At 39.7% G+C, this 23,402-nt stretch overlaps 1 protein-coding gene across 4 annotated transcripts in view; it reads right to left on the bottom strand.

Annotated features, from left to right (window-relative positions):
• Positions 1–2,854: 2,854 nt before the first annotated feature.
• alcama (activated leukocyte cell adhesion molecule a) overlaps positions 2,855–23,402 on the bottom strand; it is a 74,999-nt gene continuing 54,451 nt past the window's right edge. For 2 of the 4 annotated variants that reach the window (XM_040151281.1, XM_040151284.1), the window contains exons 8-16: positions 23,146–23,278; positions 20,824–20,936; positions 19,957–20,080; positions 19,220–19,341; positions 18,365–18,494; positions 16,098–16,124; positions 7,212–7,326; positions 6,595–6,711; positions 2,855–4,995 (exon numbers count right to left, since the gene is read on the bottom strand). In XM_040151281.1, coding sequence (XP_040007215.1) covers positions 6,630–6,711; positions 7,212–7,326; positions 16,098–16,124; positions 18,365–18,494; positions 19,220–19,341; positions 19,957–20,080; positions 20,824–20,936; positions 23,146–23,278 — 846 coding nt within the window. In that variant the 3' untranslated portion in view covers positions 2,855–4,995; positions 6,595–6,629. Of the gene's footprint in view, positions 4,999–6,594; positions 6,712–7,211; positions 7,327–16,097; positions 16,125–18,364; positions 18,495–19,219; positions 19,342–19,956; positions 20,081–20,823; positions 20,937–23,145; positions 23,279–23,402 lie in introns of all 4 variants that reach the window. The other 2 variants (XM_040151282.1, XM_040151283.1) reach the window with 2 other exon arrangements.

Below are 23,402 nucleotides of genomic sequence, written 5' to 3'. Positions count from 1 at the left end.
GTCACGATCCATTTGTTGTGTGTGTGTGTGTGTGTGTGTGCGTGTGTGCGTGTTTGTGTGCATTTGTGTGTGTTGTGGGACAGCTGTTTCCTGACACTTTGTCCCCACATTGCTTTGAGCCAGAGGCTTCAAAATGCAATGGGATTAACAAAACAGTGTCACTAGTAATTATGACTTCAGGGAGATTCACTCTGCCTGCAAGCTACTGAAATCAGATTAGGAGACAGCTCTCTGACAACTGATAGAAGGTACTTGATTTAAAGGAATACTGAATTTAACTGGATGTTATACAAGAAGTTGGAAACTGTCCCATTGTTGAACTCACCCAGTAAGTGATACAGTAACAACACAGACACCAGAAATGCCTGCGGTGCTCCATGCTATTGTGTTTGCACTCACTGGGATTAATAGCAAAGTGGAGCAATCTTTTATGTGTTTTTTTCTGTAAATTCTTTGGGGATGTTAAAGTCTGGTGATAATCTATACTCTTGTCAACAAATCCCATGTGCAGAGCAAAACCAACAAAGAACTGATCCTGCTAACAAGTATTGTGTGTGTGTGTGTGTGTGTCTATATGCCATAGAGATCCATTGTTGTTCAAAAACTTTTAAAAAGACATCGAGTTGCACTATTGCACTTGGTACCTCACAAACTGTAGTTTGTTTTGAATCAATCCCACATAAACTGTCTAGCTACCAGAAATACTCACTAGAGCACTAAATGTATCCGCTGATAAAAATAGTCCCTGACAAATGCACTATTTCCTCCTGTTTGAATAACATTTGCTAAAAACTTATTTATTACCTAGCACTTAAAAAACATTGTAACTATGTATGTGTGAGCTGGTTTTCAAGATTTATGCGTCCCGGAAACAATGGGTTTGTGGCTAAAAGCCACAATCACAGAAGTCAGTAAGTACAGAGAGACAGATTGCCATGTTGTTGGTTTGGGCCATTCCATGATTTGGTGACACTAATGCAAATATAGAATATCACCCACCTTATTCTTTAAAAATTACTAAATACATGGGATGTACTCAGGTTTAGAAACTTCAGGAAAGCAATTATGTATTCATCTGCAGTGTCGTGACTGTGAACAATTTCCTATTGCCACCGAGTTAATAAATATGTAAGTGGTGTATATTAAAGTTTCCAGAAAAGAACACATTCATTATCCCCTACTCCTCACCAGCTCCTCCTTCTCTGCTACAATATACATTGCAATATGGGACATGACACTGGCAGCAGTTAAACACACTTTATCTGATGCTATACTACACACTCTAAATATGATCTGAATCATTATTTAGTAGGAATTTAAGATTTACTCGCGCATCTTTCATGGTGGGTTAGGTGGATTCAGATAATTTTGTTGTGAAATGAATGCTGGTTCAAAATGTTAAAATAAATATATTCTTCCATCCTTTGGGCCAAATTTCCTGGAAACATAACCTCTTAAGGCCTTTCACTGTGCTCTCTCAATACAGGGATCGGATCTCATTGCCTTATCACACTTTGGCATATTTTGTTTGTTCAAAGCATCATCAAAGATTTGTTCCACAACACACTATTAACTAATTCAAATGCCTTGGACAGTATGTTAGGTTTGAAATGCCAAAACTACGAAGCAGATGTGGCAATTTTTTTCCCTCAGTGAGCTGACCTGATTCATCCAGGGAATGTGTCTGATCAAAATAACTGCCTCCTAGGGGTGCTGGGTTTCTACGTCTATATTTTTACACAACTTCTTCATGGTAGGATACAGGGGCTTAAGCACAAGACTCAGTTTAGAAATCAGAGACTCCCTGAACCAGCAGGAAGCTGAAAACCAGTGCTGTTGCTCAGATCCTCTTACACAAGTCTCAATGATCCTCCTACTCCTCACATCTCCCAGGGCTGGAGTGGCCTGCAATTGGCACAAAGTCATATTGTAATCACACACAGAAGTAAACCTGCTAATTAGCACAGAGATCTAACACAAGAGGTTGAATCACCATGTGTAGTACTGGATTGATGTTACAGTTGTATAATTTGTTTGTCTTTGTGATGGATTTTAAGTCGTTTTCTGGATTGGGGCTGAAGACAAAAGAGGGAAATGGATGAGCTGCCTGATCTTTTGAGATGTCGCGGATCCACAGTAGTCCTGGCTTGAGCGCAGTTAAACTCTTTTTCTTATTGCTTGTCCAGCTGGATACTTGAAGGCTAACTAGTTCAACTCCAGGGGGAGACACAGTGATCTTTCTGCTAGGACAGAGGCCATAATCTGAGGCCATGTATAAACCTCCTTTCAAGCGATCCAGGATGGATGTGAGTAAAATAAGTATTTACAAAGGTAAATACTGTGTAAATACTTTTATAAATGTTGTATTTGCCATGAGTGAAGTAATTGCCATGTAGAGATGCCATCTTGGGCAACAAAATGTTTTTCTCAGTATGATGATTAAAATCAGGAATGACCCAATACATTTAATGTAATTTAATGTGATGTAATGTAATGTGATGCACTGTGATGAAATCTATTCCAAAAATGTCACATTGCTGGGTTGTCGCAGCCAAAACAAGTTTCTCTAGTTGCAGATTAGGATGAGAGCCAACTCAACAGAACCACACTGCCATGTGAATGGCATGCTTTACAGAACATTACGAATCTGATTTCTTGCCTCCTTAACTATTCAAACATAATTACAGAAAGGAACACTCAAAACTACATTCTAATGTGTATTAGAATACACATAAATATGGATTCATATTTTGTACCAGGTTTCCATGTTCATTTTCATGACATCCAGTGGCGCTCAGTAACATGTTCATTTATTTATTGACAAAAACCCTTAAACATAACACTTTTTCTTCAAACTGTACACTTTATTTTCAACAACAGTACAAAAAACAAACGTGTATTTACAACACTGCTATGGCCTTCTCCTTTTACCCTCTTTGGTTTCACTGCTGACCTGATTATTTGAAAAGGAACAAAAGGCATGAGAAAATAACAATTGACTAGGTGCTTAAAAATGTTGACCTACTGCTTTCATGTCATGTAGTTTTGCAACCATCCCATAATATATACCGTAATATATATATAATTTTGAAAATGCTGGATGGGGAAGTGTGCTATATTGGTAACTCCTACATGTTTCAAAAAAAGTAAGAGAATGGAATGTCATCTCTTTGCCAGTTTGGAAAACTGGCATCCAAGAGACGAAGAGATCACAAAATTCACAATGCCATGTGATGAAAACCACTGTAGTATACAAAACCTGTTCGGTGTGTCTTACCTTTAATTACCACAGCAAGGTTTTTGACAGATGACTCAAACTCATTACAAATTTGGCTCTTGGTAATTGTCATAATCTACTGGTATTCTCAGAAATATTAACAAGTTTTAAGATGAAGTGAAAGGTTGACACTTCTGTTGTCAAGTTGTTAATTAACAGAATATGAGTCATAAATATGCAAATGTATTCAGCAAATTTAAGTGTTGTGAACTGAACATTTGTGTACTAAATAAACTATTAACTAAGCTATTAATGTTAATGAGATTTATGATTCCTTTCAAACTATTTTGTCAACTGTTTCTCTTTGGTGGGCCACTGGGGGTTTGAATTGTGGGATGATCCAGAGCAGAATGACGTAAACCCAGAAAGCCATCACCTTTATGCACCTCATCTGCCAGTCGCAACCACTGTCTTTCAGTTTGAGTTATCCTTCACACCACTTAGTTAAAAAATTACAGCAGAGAATGAGTGAAGATACTGTATAGCTTTGTTCACTCTCATGTAGCGTAAAAAACAAAAAAAAACAAAAAAAAAACTGTCTTGCATGCTGCAGCACAGCTATCCAGGTAGGTTGCACATATAATATAAGTACATCATAAACACAAAAAAAAACAGTACATTCAGAACTGGCATCAGTAAAGCTATTCCAAATAATATGAAATCTACTCTAAAACCATAGTCTCAGCCTTGATCGGATGGTAAAGGAACTGGGGCACAGACAGGCTAAGACATGAAGACAATGTAGTGTATTAAACTAAACCACAAGTTAACAAACTCATTTTAGCATTAACTAAAAAAAGAAATGCTATGGTATAACATAATTTTGCATATCTACTGATGACTTCTTGTCTTTTCATTACATTGTTTTTTCCAGATAAAATTATTTGCAATATAAAGGCAATTAAAGAGTCCCTCTTGAGTGTAAAATAAAAAATAAAAAAAAAGGGAAAAGAGCTGAAAAGGGTTACATGAAAAAAAAAAAAAACGAATTAGTGGCCGAATGTGTCATAATGCTCCATTTGCAGAACTCCAATTTACATCTCCACTAATGAAATTAGTTTTTTGGATCACAGTTACAATAACCTGTATGTATAGAAATAATTTACAGTACATCCAGCTCATTATGTAATTTTATGACTATTACTAGAACTCTTATTGTCAGGGGAATCCATTGACTAAGTATTTAGACAATACATTTTCCATTGTTTAAAAACCAGTGAACATAAGTCAGGAGGTTAAGATGTTGGTTATTTTCTGAAAAGTTTGAGGACAGTTTCAGTAGGGTTATACAACTCTGAAGTGTCTGTCTCACAGCACAAGCCAAACAGATACTTTTCCGCACAGAGCACAAAAAAGTAAAAATAAAAAATAAAAAACATTGGCATGCTCAGCCAGGGCACACACATAATTTTGATTTGTTATACAGGCCCTAAAATTGTACAAGGAAATGGAAGAATTTCATTGAAGAAATTCAAGAACAAGGGAAAGAAAAAAAAAAAAACCTAAAGGAAAAACCAAACATCAAAAAACCCCACCAGAATTACTCAGAAGTACGATGCAGCACCAATGCAGACTTCAAACAGTGACGTGGGACAGCAGGCAGTGGGCAGGAATTGTTGGAAAATCACTGCTTGTTGCTGCTTATGTGGAGCCGGATGGAGTGCATCAGCAGCCAACTGGGAGACTTTATTTTGATGCCGCAAAACTGCTTTCAACTGCTTCTTCCCCACAGAGACATACAGATAAATAATCATTAATTAACAGTCATTTCAGTCATGTAAGATTTTAACAAGTGGTGCCCAGAAAACACCCACACACAAATATGAATGCACATTCCTCTTAAAAGGTTAATTCCAGTTTATTAAAACCTAGATCTTATTTTATTAGTACTGGCCATCAGTTCTATCAAACCAAATACCTATCAAAACCTTGTACTCACCAAAGTCAAGTTTTGGGAACATGTCGACATCACTACAAGTACAACAAAATCAGACTTGGCAAAAAAACTCCAGGGTCCTGATATACACACCGATCAGCCACCACAACATTAGAACCAGTTACGAGTTTTAATGTTTTGTAATGTTCTGAATGATGTAAATGACATACACACACACACAGGCATGTATATATACACATACACACCACACATGTACACACGCATATATGATCACATTTGCAGACGCATATATGATCACACACACTTCTACTACCATTTATGAGATTATTATTGAGATTTATGATTCAGAACTAGGCATACAAACAGCTTTATAAATTTAATGAAGAGTGTGTATGAATATTGTCAACAGTTTAGTCCGTCATCGCCTCTTTTGTACCAATTTTTATGTCACTATTTTCCTGTCTCTGGCACAGGAAGATTATCTGCCCATTCATATTCCTATCAACAAAGCTGTGATTGGCTCAGTTCTTCCAACCAAAGAAAATGCTCTCAATGAGAACAATACCAGATTGATTTGAATCACTGAACAAATGAGTGATGTGGCTAGTGATTCAGAGATGTGGAACCACGCTACAGTTTAACCAGATTATCTAAACCAGTGGTTTCAAACCTGGGGGGTAAATATGAGGGGTTGGAAGATGATTATCACGATAAGAAAGAAAGAAAAACCCCATTTCAGCAACACAAACTGTTTTATTTTTAGTCATACAGTACATAATTCACACTTTCTTGTGAATTATTCATTTAAACTCTTCAGGCCTCTAAGTGCAAACAAAAAAAATTGAACTGGTCACAGCATGCATCAACATGCTGTGACCAGTTCAATTTTTTTTGTAAGTACCCTACTTTTGTAAGTAGGGTCCAAAGGAAACATCTCTTTGTTTCAAAGGTGACAAGACAATATGGTGGGGCACCACTAATCTAAGACAAAGATCAGTGGTTCTGAAAGTGAGCACACCCTCATTACAAAGGAATGTCTTTGGTTATATTTGAAGCAGGAAGTCAGTCAACTTTGTTTCCTCTTCCGAATAAGTTCGACTAACCTGTTTTTTTTTTTTTAATCTCTGATTATCGCACCACTTGTATTTCTTTCACTGTCTGACTTTTTTAAAAATAATGTTACCACATTATGAGATTTTAGGAATCCATTAGCTGAGTACTAATTGGAACGATGGCCAATCCTACCACAATATACAAAAATACGACAAGTTGTAATAAACTGGAATTATACTTAATAATCTACAAATTGACATGTATAATGACTTTCAAATTAAACTACTTAAAAACTGCACTTGAACTGAATTCTAACTTGATGAGACTCATTCTGCCTGTGTTTGTGTGTTAACGTGACAATTCTTACCTTTTTCATCGCACATAGTACAGCTCGAGCACCTTTTAAACAGTGTGATTGTTCTCTAGTTTCTTGCTCTCCTCAGATGTCCCCAACTCCTTTTCACCAGTTTTCCAGCTTCCTTGTCTGTGGTGAATTAAAAATTGCAAAAGCCTGATTTACTTCTGCTACAGAATAACCTTCTCACCCTGCTCCATATGGCACAGTCAGTCACTCCACAGCAGGCTTGCAGACTCATCTGTTCATTATACTACAAATGTCACATTCATACTTTCTCCTCTGGTCTCACATCTGCTTCTGCCACATCTCCCTCTGCTACATACTCTGGAAACCTCCCACCTGATAGTAAATCCTCAAATGCTTTACACTTCTTTGACATTTGTGACCATTAAGGGCAGACAGGAGTCTTCAATCTAATGTCAGAGGTACTGTGGCTGTAATCCTTGACCACCCTCCTGCTGGTTATTATTCTAATTTCACCAAATTTTGGTTTCTCCTGTGGGATGGAATGGAATCTAGTATCCGCCAGCAAGACAATAGCCACTAAGACTTGAGCAGGGACTTGAAATTGAAATTTAAAATGCAAATATGCACACCAATGTGTGCCTGAGTGTGTGTTTTTATACCTTGAATTCTTCATGTAGAGCCAGTAGATGAGTCCCACTGCTGCAGCAGCTATGAGGAGCCCTGCCAGGACACCCACTATGAGCTTTGCCTGGTCCTCTGAATCCTCTTGAGAGCCTGAAAACAGACAGAAATACTTTGCTTCAGCTGTAGGACTAACACACACACACAAACCTCTCACACAGTGTTCCAACAAAGCACCTTAAGGAATTCTCTGAAAGACTGTCTCAACATAACTGTGATGAGAACAGACACCAAATACATAGCATGTGTCCTCAGTAGATCATTCACTGTAATGATCCATGCTAACAATTTAGCTTGGCCTACACTTCAGAGAGCCAAAGGATGCCCACCTCAAAAAATTTGCCTCTGTTGAACTAGTTTATACTCATGCAACAAAGTTTCCACGGCTGACAATTACGTGACACTTTATTGATTCGTCTTGCGTTTATAGTTCAGCAACTTGTTCTCATTGTTTTTGTAGCGACATTAAAACCACACCAAGTGAAGTTTTGTTTATATTCCAGTAAAAGTAACATCAGCAGCGCACAATGAAATGTTCGATATTTAGGAGGAGATGGGGACTGCTGCGTTGCTTTAATAGAACAGGACAGATATATCAGTGTGTTAGAGAGACAAGAAAATGCATTAATGTCAGTGTCAAGTTAACTGTTTTGACATTCTGCTCCATCACATTTGCACACTTAGCAGTCATATCAGTCTACTGAATATTTCAGTCTGATTGACCATCCCTCTCCACTTTCCCACCAGGTAATCACAGCTGTGCTATACAATAGATGCTGAACGACGGTGTGTGGAACCCATCACCACCAACTGACTTTTCACTACAGTATAATTGAAGGTTACAGTGACTTTTACGGGAATTAAAACTGGAAGGTAAAGGGAGAGTGTGTGAAGCTACAAATCAATGAAAAGCAAACATGATTACTCATCTAACACAATTTTAAAATGAACCATACCGTATGTATCTAAATCAGCTACACTGCGTTACTGAAGTCACGGTCCACCTATGCAACTGTTTCCTTTTCTCTCATTAGCTCCCCTGCATTTATTCCAGCCCTTTTTACCCAGTTATTTGCCAGATCATTCAGTCTTTCTTGTCCTGTGGACTTTTGTTTTTCAAGCTGTTCATGCTGAAGACTTACCAACCCGCCTATTTCCTGTAACCTGTTCCTGAAACTGCCTACCTGTAAGCTTTTGTAATCATCTTATCTTGTAATAAAGCCACTTCATTGCATCTTCCTGCCTGCGTGTCTGAGTTTGGGCCCTCCCTGTCTGTGTTCAAGATAACAGATCTACACGTATAAAAGCGCTGACTACTGACCAATCAACCCTCCTCGAAAATGGCATCACCATTCATAGAAGAACCCATGGAGTGCGGATTGTGAAAGGGTCTCTAAGGAGGTCAAGATTGTTCAGAGAGCAGCAATAGCAGTTTATATAAGGGACCCTCAGCTCTAAAGCCTTTTACGAACTCTACTTATCAGATATGAAAGCAATCCTACTTACCGCTTTGAATTATGTTTTTATATTTATAATTTTTGTCCCACGTCCCTTTGACACCACAGGGGTTGCAGCTGAAAGAATAAGGCTAATATAGTCAGAAACGCTATAATCAACATCTAAGCAACGTTTAATTAATTTAATGGAATACACAAATGTTATTACAATCAGATCAACTTGCGCTCTAAAGCTCTGTAGGTATTTCTGCCTCTAGAGCTGCAGAGTCTGGATTTGTGACCACAAACCACCTACTGCTCCCATGATCCTGCTCAATACCCATTGCTTCAATTATTATTATCATTTTTGTTATATTTAGTATGATTATTATTATTATCTGTCATATTATAACTATTAGCTTTATTATTAGTCTCATTACTACACATCTTTATGTGGAACCTGTATTGCGATATATGCTGCTCTGCTGCCAGTAGACTTGTCAATGTCTGCGATTGGTCATATGCTGCAAACACCACCCCTTCATGTGACTGCTTAGCATGACTGTAGTTGTTAGGCTTGGGCTTAGACGCCAGATAACAAAAAGATATCCTGGGTATGTTAAACTTGCTTCGTAGTACAGGCCTCAGGTCCATCTCCCAGCATCGACAGCCTGATTTATACTGAACCATTTTCTCTATTATGCTTCTATCAATATGTCATCAGATTACAAAGTTAGTAGGTCAAAGCGCCTGGCTCTCTAAAGCTGGCATCGCTGCATTTAGGCTAAAATCGTGCCATCACGCTTTTTCTGTCGGATCTTGTTGAACAATGTCAAACTTCAATCCATACTAAACCTTTTGGTTGAGTCTCCTAGTCAAAGACACCTCCTCACAACAATTCCGGCTACTCTTGAAAATAAAATCCACATTATGTCACTTGGTACCTCTCTGTCTCTGTATCTCTCTCTCTGGTCGTGAGTGAGGGTGAACTTGCGAGTGGCGGGAGTCTGTTTCTGGATTATCTCTCCATCTTTTCCTCTGTACATAATCAGGTGAGCTTTATTTTTCTTAATCGGTTTACTGATTTGTTTGCCGATCGATCGGTGGTTTTGTCAGGAGGTCTTCGGGAGTGATGGCGTCCTCCGAGACGCCACCTCCGTCTATCGGATAGTCCTGCCGGATAGCACCGTGACCGTGGAGGAGGTTCAGCTGACCGCCGGTGAACAGGTGGGACACGATCCGCTGTGTTATGCCTCCAGAATGAACCGAGCGGTGGTTGTTTTCCTAAAGGACGAGCCTCAGGTTCATCGTCTGACCGAGAGCGGTGTGTTTATCAGGGAGATTTTCGTTCAGGACTCCCCGCTGTCGGTGCCCTCCACGCGGATCACCGTATCCGGTGTTCCGCCGTTTATTCCCAATGAATCGCTGGAGACCGAGCTCCGCAGGTTCGGTAAATTCGCTAGCGGTTTCAAAACAGTGAGTCTGGGATGTAAGGATCCCAGGAGAAGGAGACGTTGGTCACAAACGACTTGCGTGTCTGCATAGACAACAACAGGTGGAAGCAGCGGCCGAGACGGCTGTGGACAAGTCTGCTCGGGCCGGAGAGGCGGGTGGGACTGAGGGGGTGGCCCAGGGTGCTGCAGGCGTAGCAGCCGGTGCCACAGACTCACAGTCCAACAGTTATAACCAGCTACAGGCTTCTGAGACTGCAGAGAACCTGAGCAGCTCTCAGTCTGCAGGGGCTGAGGTAAAAAAAAAAAGTTAGTAGAAAAAGCTGAAGAAGCAGCTTCCACCAGTCTTACAGTCTGATGATGATGACACTGAAGGACAAGGTGTGCTCAGTAGCCAGGTATCAGGTGCAGGAGGAGAAATGGAGTATGACTCTGGGTCAGACGCTGTATCTATTAGTGAGATTCCTAACAGGAACACAAACCTCTACTAGAGGAAGAAATCAATCAGTTCCTGGATGAAACATTTGGAAAATCTGTTAAAGTGAATGATTTCAAAGACGCTAACAAATTCATCAGATCTGTTGGCATATAAAAAAAAAAAAAAAAAAAAGTGGTTCGTTTTGACATTTTGGATGAAAAGAAACGCTTCCGTCTAAAAAACTTTGAAGAAAGAAGCAAAAAGTAAAACTGCTAAAAAGGACTACAAGGTCGCTGACATGATCATGTACCACAAGGTGTTTTTTCCTCTGTACTGTTCCCTGCTTGTCTCGTGTCTGATGCTCTTCTCTGACCTCTATGCGGAGCCTCAGAATAGGGTCTCTGAACATCAATGGTGGGAAAGACAAGCACAAAAGAGCTTTAATATTTGAAGTCTCTGCTCAAAAAAAGATTGATGTGTTTTTACAAGAGACACACACAACTCAGACAGACGAGGTAGATTGGGATTTATGGTGGGAGGGTTCACATGCCCTTCGCCATGGCACCAACTTTAGTGCAGGAGTAGCCGTTTAGTTTAAAACCAACCAAAAATACAACTGTTCTGTCTTCTACTGAAGTAGTGAAGGAACGGTTGCTGATGGTCAGAGCAAAAAAAGAGAAATCTGTGTTCTATGTTTGTCAATATATATGCCCCGAATCAAGGAGCCGAAAGTAGTTTTATTTAACAAGCTACAGAATGAGCTAAAGAATCATCATCAGGATCAACTCATCATTGGTGGGGACTTCAACTGTACTGTCGACTTTACTGTGGACAGGACAAGCGAGGAACCCCACCCACAGTCATCCCAGAACCTAAACAGCATCATAACACAACTAGATCTGCTCGACACATGGAGGGTCAAACATCCACAGTCCAGACAGTACACATGGGTGAGGGTCAGAGACAACACGGTCAGTGCAGCCCGACTGGACAGGATCTATATTTCCCAAAGTCTCAGCTCCAGACTGGTTGAGAGCACAATTAGTCCAGTTGGGTTCACTGACCATCACTTAGTCAGCATAGATTTGTTTATATCCCCAAGTGAAAGGGTTAAATCCTACTGGATAGGACTTTCTGCTACTGCTTTGAGCAATTTTGGCAGCAGTGGAAAATGAAAAAAATTTTACTTAAGTTCACTGAAACTATGGTGGGAAATTGGCAAAACACTCATTCGTGTTTTTTTTTACCAACAGTACACCTGCCATTCCACTGCTAACAATCAAGTTAGCAGTGCAAGAACTTGAAGCCAACATTAGAGAAATTGAAGAGGGCTTGCATGGCGACCCAGATCCTGCTAAGGGCCAACTGTTGCAGGAAAAGAGGTTGGAGTTGAGCTCCTTACTGCAGGAGAGAGTGAAGGGAGCCCTCGTCAGGTCCCGCTTCCTCCAGTTGAAAAACATGGATGCTCCAAGCTCCTTCTTTTTCAACTTAAAGAAATCGGTAGCGCAACAAAAGCAGATGACCTCCCTTAGGCTGCCAGGAGGCAGAGTGACCACTAGTCCAGACAAGATGAGGAACCATGCAATGGATTTCTACACCGACCTCTTTGGTGTAGGCCATTGCAACATGGAGTGCCGCAAGGAATTTCTGAAAGGGCTTCCTCTACTTAGCCCAGACAAGAAGGCTGGTCTGGATCGGGAGCTGACTCTGGAGGAGTTGACGGTCACCGTCAACCAGATGGCATCGGGACTGGCACCAGGAATTGATGGTCTCTCCAGTGACTTCTACAAGCATTTCTGGAATACCAATGGACCCGACTTACATGGTGTTCTGTTAGAGTGCTTTAGAACAGGATCTCACCCAGTCTCCTGTCAGCAGGCGGTGCTCTCCCTGCTACCAAAGAAAGGAGACCTGGCCCAATTTAAGAACTGGAGGCCAGTTGCCCTCCTCTGTACAGACTATAAGGTGCTTTCCAGAGCCTTATCAAACAGACTTAAGGACGTCCTGGAAATAATTGTAAATATAGACCAGACTTATTGTGTACCAGATAGGACAATCATGGACAACGTTTTTTTCATACGAGATGTTATTAAAGTTTGTAAATATTATAATGTAAATTGTGGGATTGTGTCTTTAGATCAGGAAAAGGCTTTGGACAGGCTGGATCACTCTTGTTTTCTGCACTTAAGGCTTTTGGTATTAGTGATTGTTTTCTGGCTTGGGTTGGTTTACTGTATAAAAAGGTGCACAATGTATGGTGAAGATGGGGACAGGGCTGAGCCGGCCAGTCCCTGTACAGCGAGGAATAAGACAGGGTTGTTCTATCTCAGGTCAGCTATACAGCTTAGCTATTGAGCCCCTGCTTTGCAGGCTGAGAGGCCGGCTCTGTCTCTCAATGCCGGACCTCGATCGTCCTCCTACAGTTACTGCTTATGCAGACGATATTTACATCTTTGTCTCCAGTCAGGAGGATGTTCAACATCTGCAGGACACCCTGACTCTTTATGAAAAGGCCTCAGCTGCAGGGCTGAGCTGGACAAAAAGCGAAGCTCTGTTGGTGGGACAGTGGAGTCTTCCAAGCAGTGCCCAGTCTGCCTGGAGGACTCAAGTGGGGGAGGGAGGGGCTAAAGGTGCTGGGAGTGTTTTCGGGCACCGAGGGCTTTCAGAGAAAGAACTGGGAGGGAGCTAGGGAGAAAGTGTGCCCTCGGTCGTCTAAATGGAAGTGGCTGCTACCCCAGTTGTCATATAGGAGAAGGGTTTTGGTCGCCAATATCTTGGTCTCCTTGACTCTGGCACAAAGTTATCGCTCTTACCCAACTAAGGGGCCTGATAGAGGAAATTCAGAAAGTCATCCTGGATTTTTTCTAGTCTGGTTACCACTGGGTCAGAGCAGCAGCCCTACATCTACCTGTGGCTGAAGGGGGGCAGGGACTGATCAACATCCAGGCCAAAATGGCCTCATTTAGACTGCAGACAGCGCAAAGGCTTCTATACAACTGTGGCCCAAGCTGGATCGACACAGCTCGTCTGCTGCTGAGGAGAGCCAGGCGACTGGGCTACGACAAACAGCTTTTACTCCTTCAACCGGAAACAGTGGACCTACCTGGATTGACACCTTTTTACAGCTCTGTCCTGCAAGTGTGGCAGATCTTTAAGATCACACGTTATACAAATGAAACTCTGGGCATTTGGTTGTTTGAAGAACCTTTGTTTTTCAACAACTTTATACAGACCCAAACGCTGCAGTATGCGAGCCAGTCTCAGGGAGCCCGGCCGCACCAAACTAGGACATCTGATGAAGGTGAAGGCAACATCAGTGGACGACCTGGGTAGGAGGAGCAACATCACCTCTACCAGGCTGATTTACAGAGTGCTGAAGGTCTTTGCTGCCCTGCCACAAACCCTGAGAGCATTCGAAGAAAACAAACTTGTGTGAACAGTGGAGCGAAGGCTGTGAGTACAGCCTCCCCTCTCTGTCCATCACCCCAGCTGTGGGGGAGTAGCAGGAATGAGGAGGACAGCTGCTGATGTTTACAACCCCACACCTGGACCAGTTCCAGGCTGTATGGAAAAAAAGCAGCCTATCTAATCTGCGTGTAGGTTCTGAACCTGCCCTCTTTGGCGGGGGTGAGGGAGTCAAGGTGGACTGAGTTTCTTGGTCCAAGCGCTTCCCCGAAAGGCAGCTGGTGGGCCCTGTACAAGCTGCCCCTTCAAAAGCAGACAGCATACCTCCAGTGGAGGGTTGTACAAGGGGCGAAAGCTACGAACAGAGACAGAGCGCACCTGGATCCTGAGCTGGGGGAGGAGTGTGTCTTCTGTTCTCAAGGTGGAGACCCTGGAACATTTGTTTGTTCAGTGTCCTCGGCTGGTGACGCTGTTCGAGCTTTAAAAAAGGTGGTTTCAGGGTATTGGGGAGAAATTTTCTTATGATTTGTTCATTTTTGGCCCCAGGTACTGTGTGCTGATTGTTAATTTCTGACAGAAATTTTCTTTTGGGCGACTGTTCTTTGTGTCTTTTTTATTTTTCTTTCTGGTCTCTGGGTCATCACCCAAAGAGATTTTTAATAAAATCATTTATTAAACCCAGATCATGTGATATTTTTTTTTTTTTAAACCATCTCTCCACTTACATAAATATATATTATATAGACATATTTTGACCTGATTCTGATCCTCTCTGATCAAAATCCCTTAGGCCTTAAGACCTTTGGGATAAATTCCACATATAATTGATGGTGGTGGCTTATTTATGTCCCCTTTTCACATTAGCTTTAATGTCTCTCTCCTGTTATGTTGTTAAATCTCTGTCCGCTGGCCTCCAACTGGCACTCTAACCTTCACCACAATCTAAAATCGCTCTCCTCTGCCCTCCAACGGCCCTCTAACATTCATCAAAGGCTAAAATTACACTCCTCTGGTGTACAACAGCCATCTAGCGTTCATCGCGGGCTGACTTCTTTCCTCTTCTGATCCCTTTAACATTATAATCAGTAACTTCTCTATGTACATAAATTTGCTTCTTATTGCTCAGGTTGTTTTCTATATTTTCCAACGCATAATGTTTGCTAATATCTTGTTTTTTTTCTGAAGGTATTTCTGCCCCCGGTGCTAGAGAGTCTGGATCTGTGACTGCAAACCACCTACTGCTCCCATGATCCTGCTCAACACCCACTGCTTCAAATATTATAATTATCATTGCTATTATTATATTTAGTTTTATTAGTATTATTATTCACCCTAGTATTATAATGAATAGTTTTATTAGTCTCATTATTGTTACACATCTCTATGTTATACATCTACTGTGCTATGCCCCCCCCCTTATTCCTTCTCTCTCAACCCAGCCGGTCGGGGCAGACGGCCACCCACCATGAGCCGGGTACTGTTCAAGGTTTCTACCTGTTAAAAGGGAGTTTTTCCTTGCCACTGTCGTCAAGCTCTTTCTCACTGGGGAATGTTGGGTCTCTCTAAATATAACTATAAAGAGTATGGTCTAGACCTGGTCTGTTATGATTTGGTGCTATATAAATGAAACTGAATTGAATTGAATTTTATCCCCCCTCAGAGCTGAATCATCCTCACCATGGTAAGAATGCTTTTATTTATTTTGGGGGATCCTGTCCTATTTCCTATCTTCATTAGGCCCGAAACGTAAAAAAGATGGTTCTCATTACCTCAATAAATGTTGAATGAATAGTAGCCCATTAACCAAAATGAATGTGTAGTTCAAATGCTGGCAGTATCGGTGACACATAAATGGGTATGATGACTGTTTTCATCATTTAACAAAACCATCTGCAGTCCTTTAATAATAATCAGGCACTCTAATTTTTTCTAATCTGCCTCAGAGGTCTTCTCCATGAGTGAGTCAGTTTGAAGAAAAATAATGACGATATAAAAGCTGAGATGAGGGTGCGTGTTCAGACACAGTATTGTTTGCATGTGAAATGATTCAGTTTATGCATGAAGAGAAAAAAAAGGGATGTGTTTGTATAACAGGATAATTTTTTAAAAAGTCTAGAAAATAAAAGATAAGAGAAAAGGAAAACAAAATCTTACCTTTTTCTTCCTTTTCCTCTTTAAAAACTGAAATCAAACACAAATAAATTAGAACTCATAAAAATAAAAAAGCAAAACAAAACATATGCTGTTGTTCACACAAAAATCTACACTGATTCTGCCAGGTGCGGCCTCACACAATGAAATCAAATGTTTTTCTGATTGTGTCTCACACAAAGCACACTATCTTGGAAAGAGGAAGCAACAATGCCCTCTTAAACCAACAATTTACTATGATTTTAGAACATATCTGGCATATGTTCTAAAATCATAGTAAATTGTTGGTCGCTCTTAGAGCAGTGGCTCTTAGACTGCAGGGGAAAAAAGGTGAGACAGGTTTAGGACCCCGACAAACAAGAAATCTAGCCAAACCCTCGAAAATAGTGAAGACACAAAAGAAAGGATAACTATCACTGACAGAATGAAAGTAGTATGGAACAGCAAAGGTACAGCATGTATTCAGGAAATAAAACTTAACATTCAGTGTTAGCCTTTGACAGCCTTTGCCTTTCATTACATACTCCTTTTGTCTGTTGTGTTTTTATTCCAGTTTCTGTGGTAGGCACGTTCTACAGTTCTACATACGCACATTCTGCAGCAGTTTGATTTAGCAAATACCTGCTGTTGATAATAGATTTAAACTATTGTAGAAAATTAAACTAATGACAATTATGCAGTGTTTCAAATAAAGGAAAAAAAAAAAACAACCTAAGTCTCTTCACATTCAAGAAAGTGCCTATAACAGTAGTTTACTGATCTGTTTTATTTCACAAAACCCAGGATAGTGTATCATTTACCACAAAACCTCCAAAACGAGCTCAAATAGACTTAATTTCTGGGGACAAAGTGCAAACATGGTATAGTGTGGTTCTATAGTCAGTGTGCATTCATTCATCCTGAATTAATTAATTAATCGGGAGTGCTCCCTGATTCGGCTTTTTTCCTCTAAATTGGTTTCTGATCATTTTCCATTGATCTTTACTCTTCTTTATAATGACAATATAAAAAGCACAAAATCAAATATGAACTCACATAGGATATCGTACAGCAGACACCACACCTGATCCAATGGACACTATTATAGTGTAGTCTAATTATAGCAGTCTATTATTGTGTAGTCTAATTCTTGTTTTGCCAGTGTGTTCCAGAGGAGGAGGAAAGAAAACCAGTATTACAAGTCTTAAAACAAATGCAGTCTTCTTTGGATGTAAAGCTGCAAAAAACAGCAGTGTGATGAGCAAAGAAATTAATGCTTTAGCTGTTCTGGCAGCACTGTAGTGGCCCAATCCCCACTGTTCATCCGCAACACTGCCATGATGGGAGGTAAAATGTAAGAACACTGCTGATCACAAGTGATTGTTTTTATTTCTAAAATTGGTTATATCAGGTAAGCTGTAAATGGTTTTCTAGATGTCAATGTCATTCACACTTCAGAATATGTTCAATATTTGGTATATTCATATATTCCAGTTAGTTTACCCTCTTTTATTCTGAATGTTTTTGCTTAAATGTTATGCTTCCTCACAGCTATAATTTAAATATTTTTTTACTTTTTTTATCCAATCCATTTTTGTCTTATCAATATAGTCATAAAACCTCGCATTTTATTATTTTTACATACTTTGTTATACCTTATGAATTTACGTTGGTACAAGACGCAGTTTCACTGTCCCAGTCATATGTTTTATCTTATCTTTTGGGATGACCATAAAAAATAAGATAAGACTCACCAAAGCAACTTGAATTGCTCTTAATTGCAGAGAGGCTTTGAGTTGGTGTTTTCTCTATTTAGATGTTGTCCTGTTCTGTGTAACATCTCGTCTTTTAAAGCCAGAATTAAAGTGTTACAATGAACAGTCATATTAAAACGAGGCTGCAGTAATAAAGCCACAGCTGAAAGATGCTGGCAAAGACACCAGCAGCTTGTTTCCTATATAGCTGAGCTGCAAAAAAAACTGATGTGTGGATGGTCAATATGTCTTGGAAAATGGGTGTATTCGGAGTGACGTTTAAATTTTATTTGAATAATTTGTCTCTGTTTCTTACTAATGCTGCCTAGTCTAGTCTAATTAACCTAATTCATTAATTCAAAACAACAAAAGCCAATACATCATTGAAGCTAGTGAAAATACATTATTTGTCTGTTGAAGCTGTAACTTTAGTTCTCCACTACACAGTATTTTGCATGTCTCTCATTTCCCACAATTGTAAAAAAAAAAAAAAAAAAAGAAGCAAACCAACCAAGTTGCTGACAAGCATTAACTTACTAGAGGAAACATTGAGGGTCATGACATCTTCTCCCAGCTGGTTAATGACTCTGCAGCTGACAGTCAGGTTCACCTTTGGGATCACAGTAATTCTATGGGTGGCCTTGCCATTGATATAGGAGCTCTCCTCCTGGAGGAGACATTCACAGAAATAAGGAAAGAAATATCAGAAATATCACACATGTAGCAACCTCTTTAGTTGCGAACACATTATCGTCTTTTCCATTGTACAGGATACTTTGTATATTGCTTGACAGGTGGGGAATGGTAGGATGCTGGGAAGACATAAAAGTACATCATTTATTAGTGAATAATGTTCTGCACAGAGGCTGAATGTCACACAGTGTGGAAAGGTCAGCTTGCCTAATTAAACAATAAAATTTAAAGGAGCATGTTAACATGGTGTATTCTTTATTACACCACAACTTGCAGCATTCATTTCTAATGCGAACTATTAGTCCTACTGAGTATTGTGAGACCGTTGCTACAAATATTTGCCTTTACAGGACAATTAAGTAACTTTAAGAGCAGAAATTATCCTCTGCTAAAACTGGCTTCAAAAACAATTCTGCATTATGAATACAGTCTCAATGCAGCAACACTGAGTGAAAAAAATTGAGCGAGTGAAAACATCAGCCGGAGTTTTTTTTACTTGAATTGCAAGAGCAAAGCAAACTCTGACAGGATCCTCAAAGAACACTTTAATCACACGACACTGCACCGTTTGGTGTTATTTTGCTTTTTATGCTGCAGCTTCCTTTCCTTCAACACCAGCCTAACTTGACACACCTCTGCTTTTAAGATACTTAAAAAACACACACACACACATGCACACGCGCGCGCTCCGACACTTACATTTGTGCTATTGACGTTCCATTGGAAGCTGGGTTCTGGTACTCCCTCAGCCTCGCAAGTCAGAACTTTGTGTTTGACATCATCAGCACGGTGTTTAGTTAAGCTGGTGATCACAGGCTTCCCTGATGAAAACACAATGTTTTCTTATGATATAAGATTTTAATCACATACAAATATTTCATGCACTGGTTTCATGAAATGTTATGTACTATAGCTTTTTCCAGAAAAACAGATTGAATCCAGGTGAAAGCACTGAACTCTTACTGATTTTAACTACTGAATGTGCTTCAGGTTAGGAAAGAGATAGTGGAGATACACTATGCAAGGTGTCTCAAAGTAGGTGGTATATACTGTATTCTTAAGACTTGGTATTGATCATAAAATGTTATTTGGTCTAATTTTGAGATTAAAGAAATCAAATTCTTTTTAAAATAATTGAAATTCTACCCTGGCAACAGAGAAATTGACAATGGCACACACAAACACAAACTTGTACTTCTATCTTTGTGAGGATACTCCTTGACATAATGCATTCCCTAGCCCCTTACCCTAACCATCACAACTGAATGCCTTATCCCAACCCATACCCTAAACTAATTCTAACTTAATCCCTAAAACCAACCTTCAAACAGCCAGAAAGACCAGCCAAAATGTTCTCACTTTCCCAAAATGTCCTTACACCGTCTATAAGAAAGTGGTCCTCACAAAGATAGAAGTACAAGTACACACTTGCTCACCTTCCACGACCAGTTCAAAGCTCTGACGTCGTGTGAGGCCAGTCATGGAAACTTCACATAAATAAACTCCTGCATCAGCATAGGTCAACTTGCTAAACTCCGGCTCCTTCACTGCCTTTCCACTCTGAAAACCAGATTCACAATGTCAGTCTGTGCTTTCTAAAGCAAAGTGTACCTATAACTAATTTAAATACAACAGCAACACACAGATTTCCTGTTATTTTTATTTATCCAGCTCCTCTCTCAGCTGGCCCTACCAAGGACATCCTATAACTGTATGAATGCCAGACGTCATCTATTTTCTATGCTCTGTTCAGGGTCACAGGGTCAATTCAGAGCTCAATGTGGAAATACAGCAACAATTATGTGAGGTTACTAAACTCTCTGTATCAATGCGATGAAGACACTGTATCTAAATCTTTAGTATTAGATTATTGGCATTACTCTTATCTAGAGTGTATCCTATATTTCCTGCTGCAATAATCCAGACTCAGGAATCACCTTATGTTACTTTTAATGTTTTATTCTTGACTAAATGTACCCAATATATCAACTATATCTTACTAGGATTTCAATTTTTGCTTATGGATAAGCATTTGAACACAAACAAAGTGTGGAATAAATGGTTTGACACAACTATTGTTCTCCTGGGGTGTTGAAGAAAACACAAATCTTCAGTCATCTTCAGAGTCTGACCATTATTCACAGTATATAACAGTTCAGAGTGTTGTTTCTACTGTAAGTTTTCATTACTGGCTGAAGCAAAGACAGTTCGAAAAACATCCCATTCTTGCAAACGCTTTAATTTCCTTCTAAATTTCAGTGCCACTTGTTTCTGATCAAAAACCCAACCTGAGCACCCACTACCTTTGTCCATGACACTTTAGCATCACCCGACGTGCTCGTCTCCATCTTCACAGAAAAGGTGTCCCCTACTGTCTTGACAACCTTCCCAACGGGACTCAGACTCAGGTCCAGGTCTGAGAAAACAAAGAAAAAGGATGGTTCTCTTGAGTCATTTCATTTGGCTGAATGTAAACAGGGTGTCCATTCATTTTGCTGCTTCTTATTTGGGGCAATAAAGCTGTGATGATACCATAACCTTGTAAGGGACTCATTCAACACTTATGTCACTAGGTCCACTTTCAAACATACAGTAATTTTCTGCTGAGAGTTTAGCTTTGTTTACTTTCTGAAGGTTTCAATTATTTCTTTTAAACACATCTGCAAACATACCATTGATTAACATTTATTTCTATAACAATTATTTTGTATTTTCTTATATAAATATAGCTCAAGTTACTAAGTAGTCATGTTTAAAATGAACAAGCATCTAAGCTTCAAGGTGACAACTCCTACATGTGCTTGTTGACTAGCTCATTGATCTGTAGATAAATTCTTATTAGATGACATTTTGCTGCTCCAGCTGAATAGATTATATATTTGCTTTTTATTAACAAAAAATCACATGTACAGACCAAAACCAAAAATGATTTACAGTACAAGTACAGTCCGAAAGGTTTTGTGACTGGATAGGATGAAATGGTGTTTCACTATTCTCTCTCAGTCAGAGTGGTTTACAGCCCATCCCAGGATGGTGTCACTTTCCCTTCCACCTTATTCTATTGCTCAGCTCCACAAAGGAATTCTTCTCATAGAAATGGACCCTCTTTCTCTGTTCTATATATCTACAGAAGATTGTCAGGATGGGTCAGGCTGGAAAACAGATTCTTTCAGAGGTGTTTTGCAAAAGAGGACAAAAGGTGTGATTTGGATGAGAACTTGTGGCCAAATGCAGACTGGGTTGACTTGTCTCATATTGTATTTCTATATCTGTAGCTATCCTATACATGCACTATATTGTATGTATAGCTACTGTATTCCATTAGCTACACCGCTTATATACACATTATAGTCACAGACTATGCCCAATGATAGCCCCAGCTAACTATACTGTCAAATGTTAATATAGCAACATTTGACAGTATACCCTAGACAGGTCGCCTGTCTATCACACAGCTGACACAGAATCAGACAACCATTCACGCTCAGATTCACTGACATTTCTGGACTCTGGGAGGAAAGTGTGGTAGGAAACCAGGGCACCAGGGGGAAACCCACACAGGTACAGGGCGAATATGCAAAATTCCACACAGGAGGGTCCCAGCTGGCTGGCAGGTTTGAACCCAGAACCTTCTTGGTGTGAGGTGACACCATACTGCCCGTAGTTTTATATTGTATTACTAGAATTACTTTAATTTTATGCACTTGGAATGATTCTGCAAAACGGCACAAAAAAGCCTATTGAAGAATATTACAGCATTTCTGGATTTATTTCTCTAACATACACTGTAAGGTAGCAAGATCATTGCAATAAATTAATGTCATTAAATAAATGAAAGAAAGCTACTTCAAAGACAGCAGTGATAAATATTGTAACACTAACTGTTGTGTGTTCTGAGTGACAATGTTTTCTTGTTAGGAGACAAATATCTGTTTTGGTTGCATTAGTTGCATTTGAGATTATCTGTTGTGCTGAGCTTGATGTTGGGAAAGAGAACTGTGTGAAGAGTTTTGAAAAGTGAAGTAGAGAAATAGAGAAATAGAGATGTGAGTAGCAATGGCACTAAACTGTAATCCTACTAACAAGCATTGTGTGTATATCCAAAACGTGATAAATTTTACTTTACTTTACTTTTACTCAATCCCACATCCTACTACCCCGGCTACTCAATGTTTTTCTTCATAGCATACATAGACTGTATCACACCATTACAAAAGCTGTAAAACTGTTATAATTCTAAAACATATTTAGAGTTAATTAAATCAGATGAATCTAAGACAAATGTCATCATACAAGTACCCATGTGACCACAACTCTTAAAATACTTTAGTAGGGATAAAACTAATGTTTTTTCTGTTCCTTGATTACTTTGCAGTGTTTAATAAAAATACACATGAATCCAACACAAAGTGCATGTGGGCTAAAGGTGAAAAATCTTATCAGCTGCAATTAAGTTCTACAATTAAGTTCTAGCCAGAAGAACAGCCACTTTCCTTTTTTACGAGGACACGTTCAAGTAACAGACTAACAAACACTTAGAGGTTTTTGTCTGTGCTGCAGCAGAGCTTTCTCTCCTTGTTTGTGGTACAGTATGCCAAGGCTCTGCATATGTCATGAGTACTCACAGCTAACAATGATGCTTTGGGAGGACTCCAGTTTCTCGTTGTCAGACAGAGAGCATCTGTATTCACCTGCAGCCTGTCTGCTGATGGCAGTCAAAGTGTAGGTGTCTGAATTTTGCACCGGCGTTTTCTGGCCCTGGTGGAGAGAGAAAGGAGGAGCATGGAGAGGAGAGGGATACTATTACAATCTGTCATTCTAATATAATATCAGGAAATGAGAAAAAAGAAGGGATTAAAGAAATAATTTCATAAAAGAATCA

This window comes from Xiphias gladius, chromosome 17 (assembly GCF_016859285.1).
Source record: "Xiphias gladius isolate SHS-SW01 ecotype Sanya breed wild chromosome 17, ASM1685928v1, whole genome shotgun sequence".
NCBI lineage: Eukaryota > Metazoa > Chordata > Actinopteri > Istiophoriformes > Xiphiidae > Xiphias > Xiphias gladius.
Note: the sequence above shows the minus strand (reverse complement) of the source record. Positions and strands in the feature narration are given on the sequence as shown.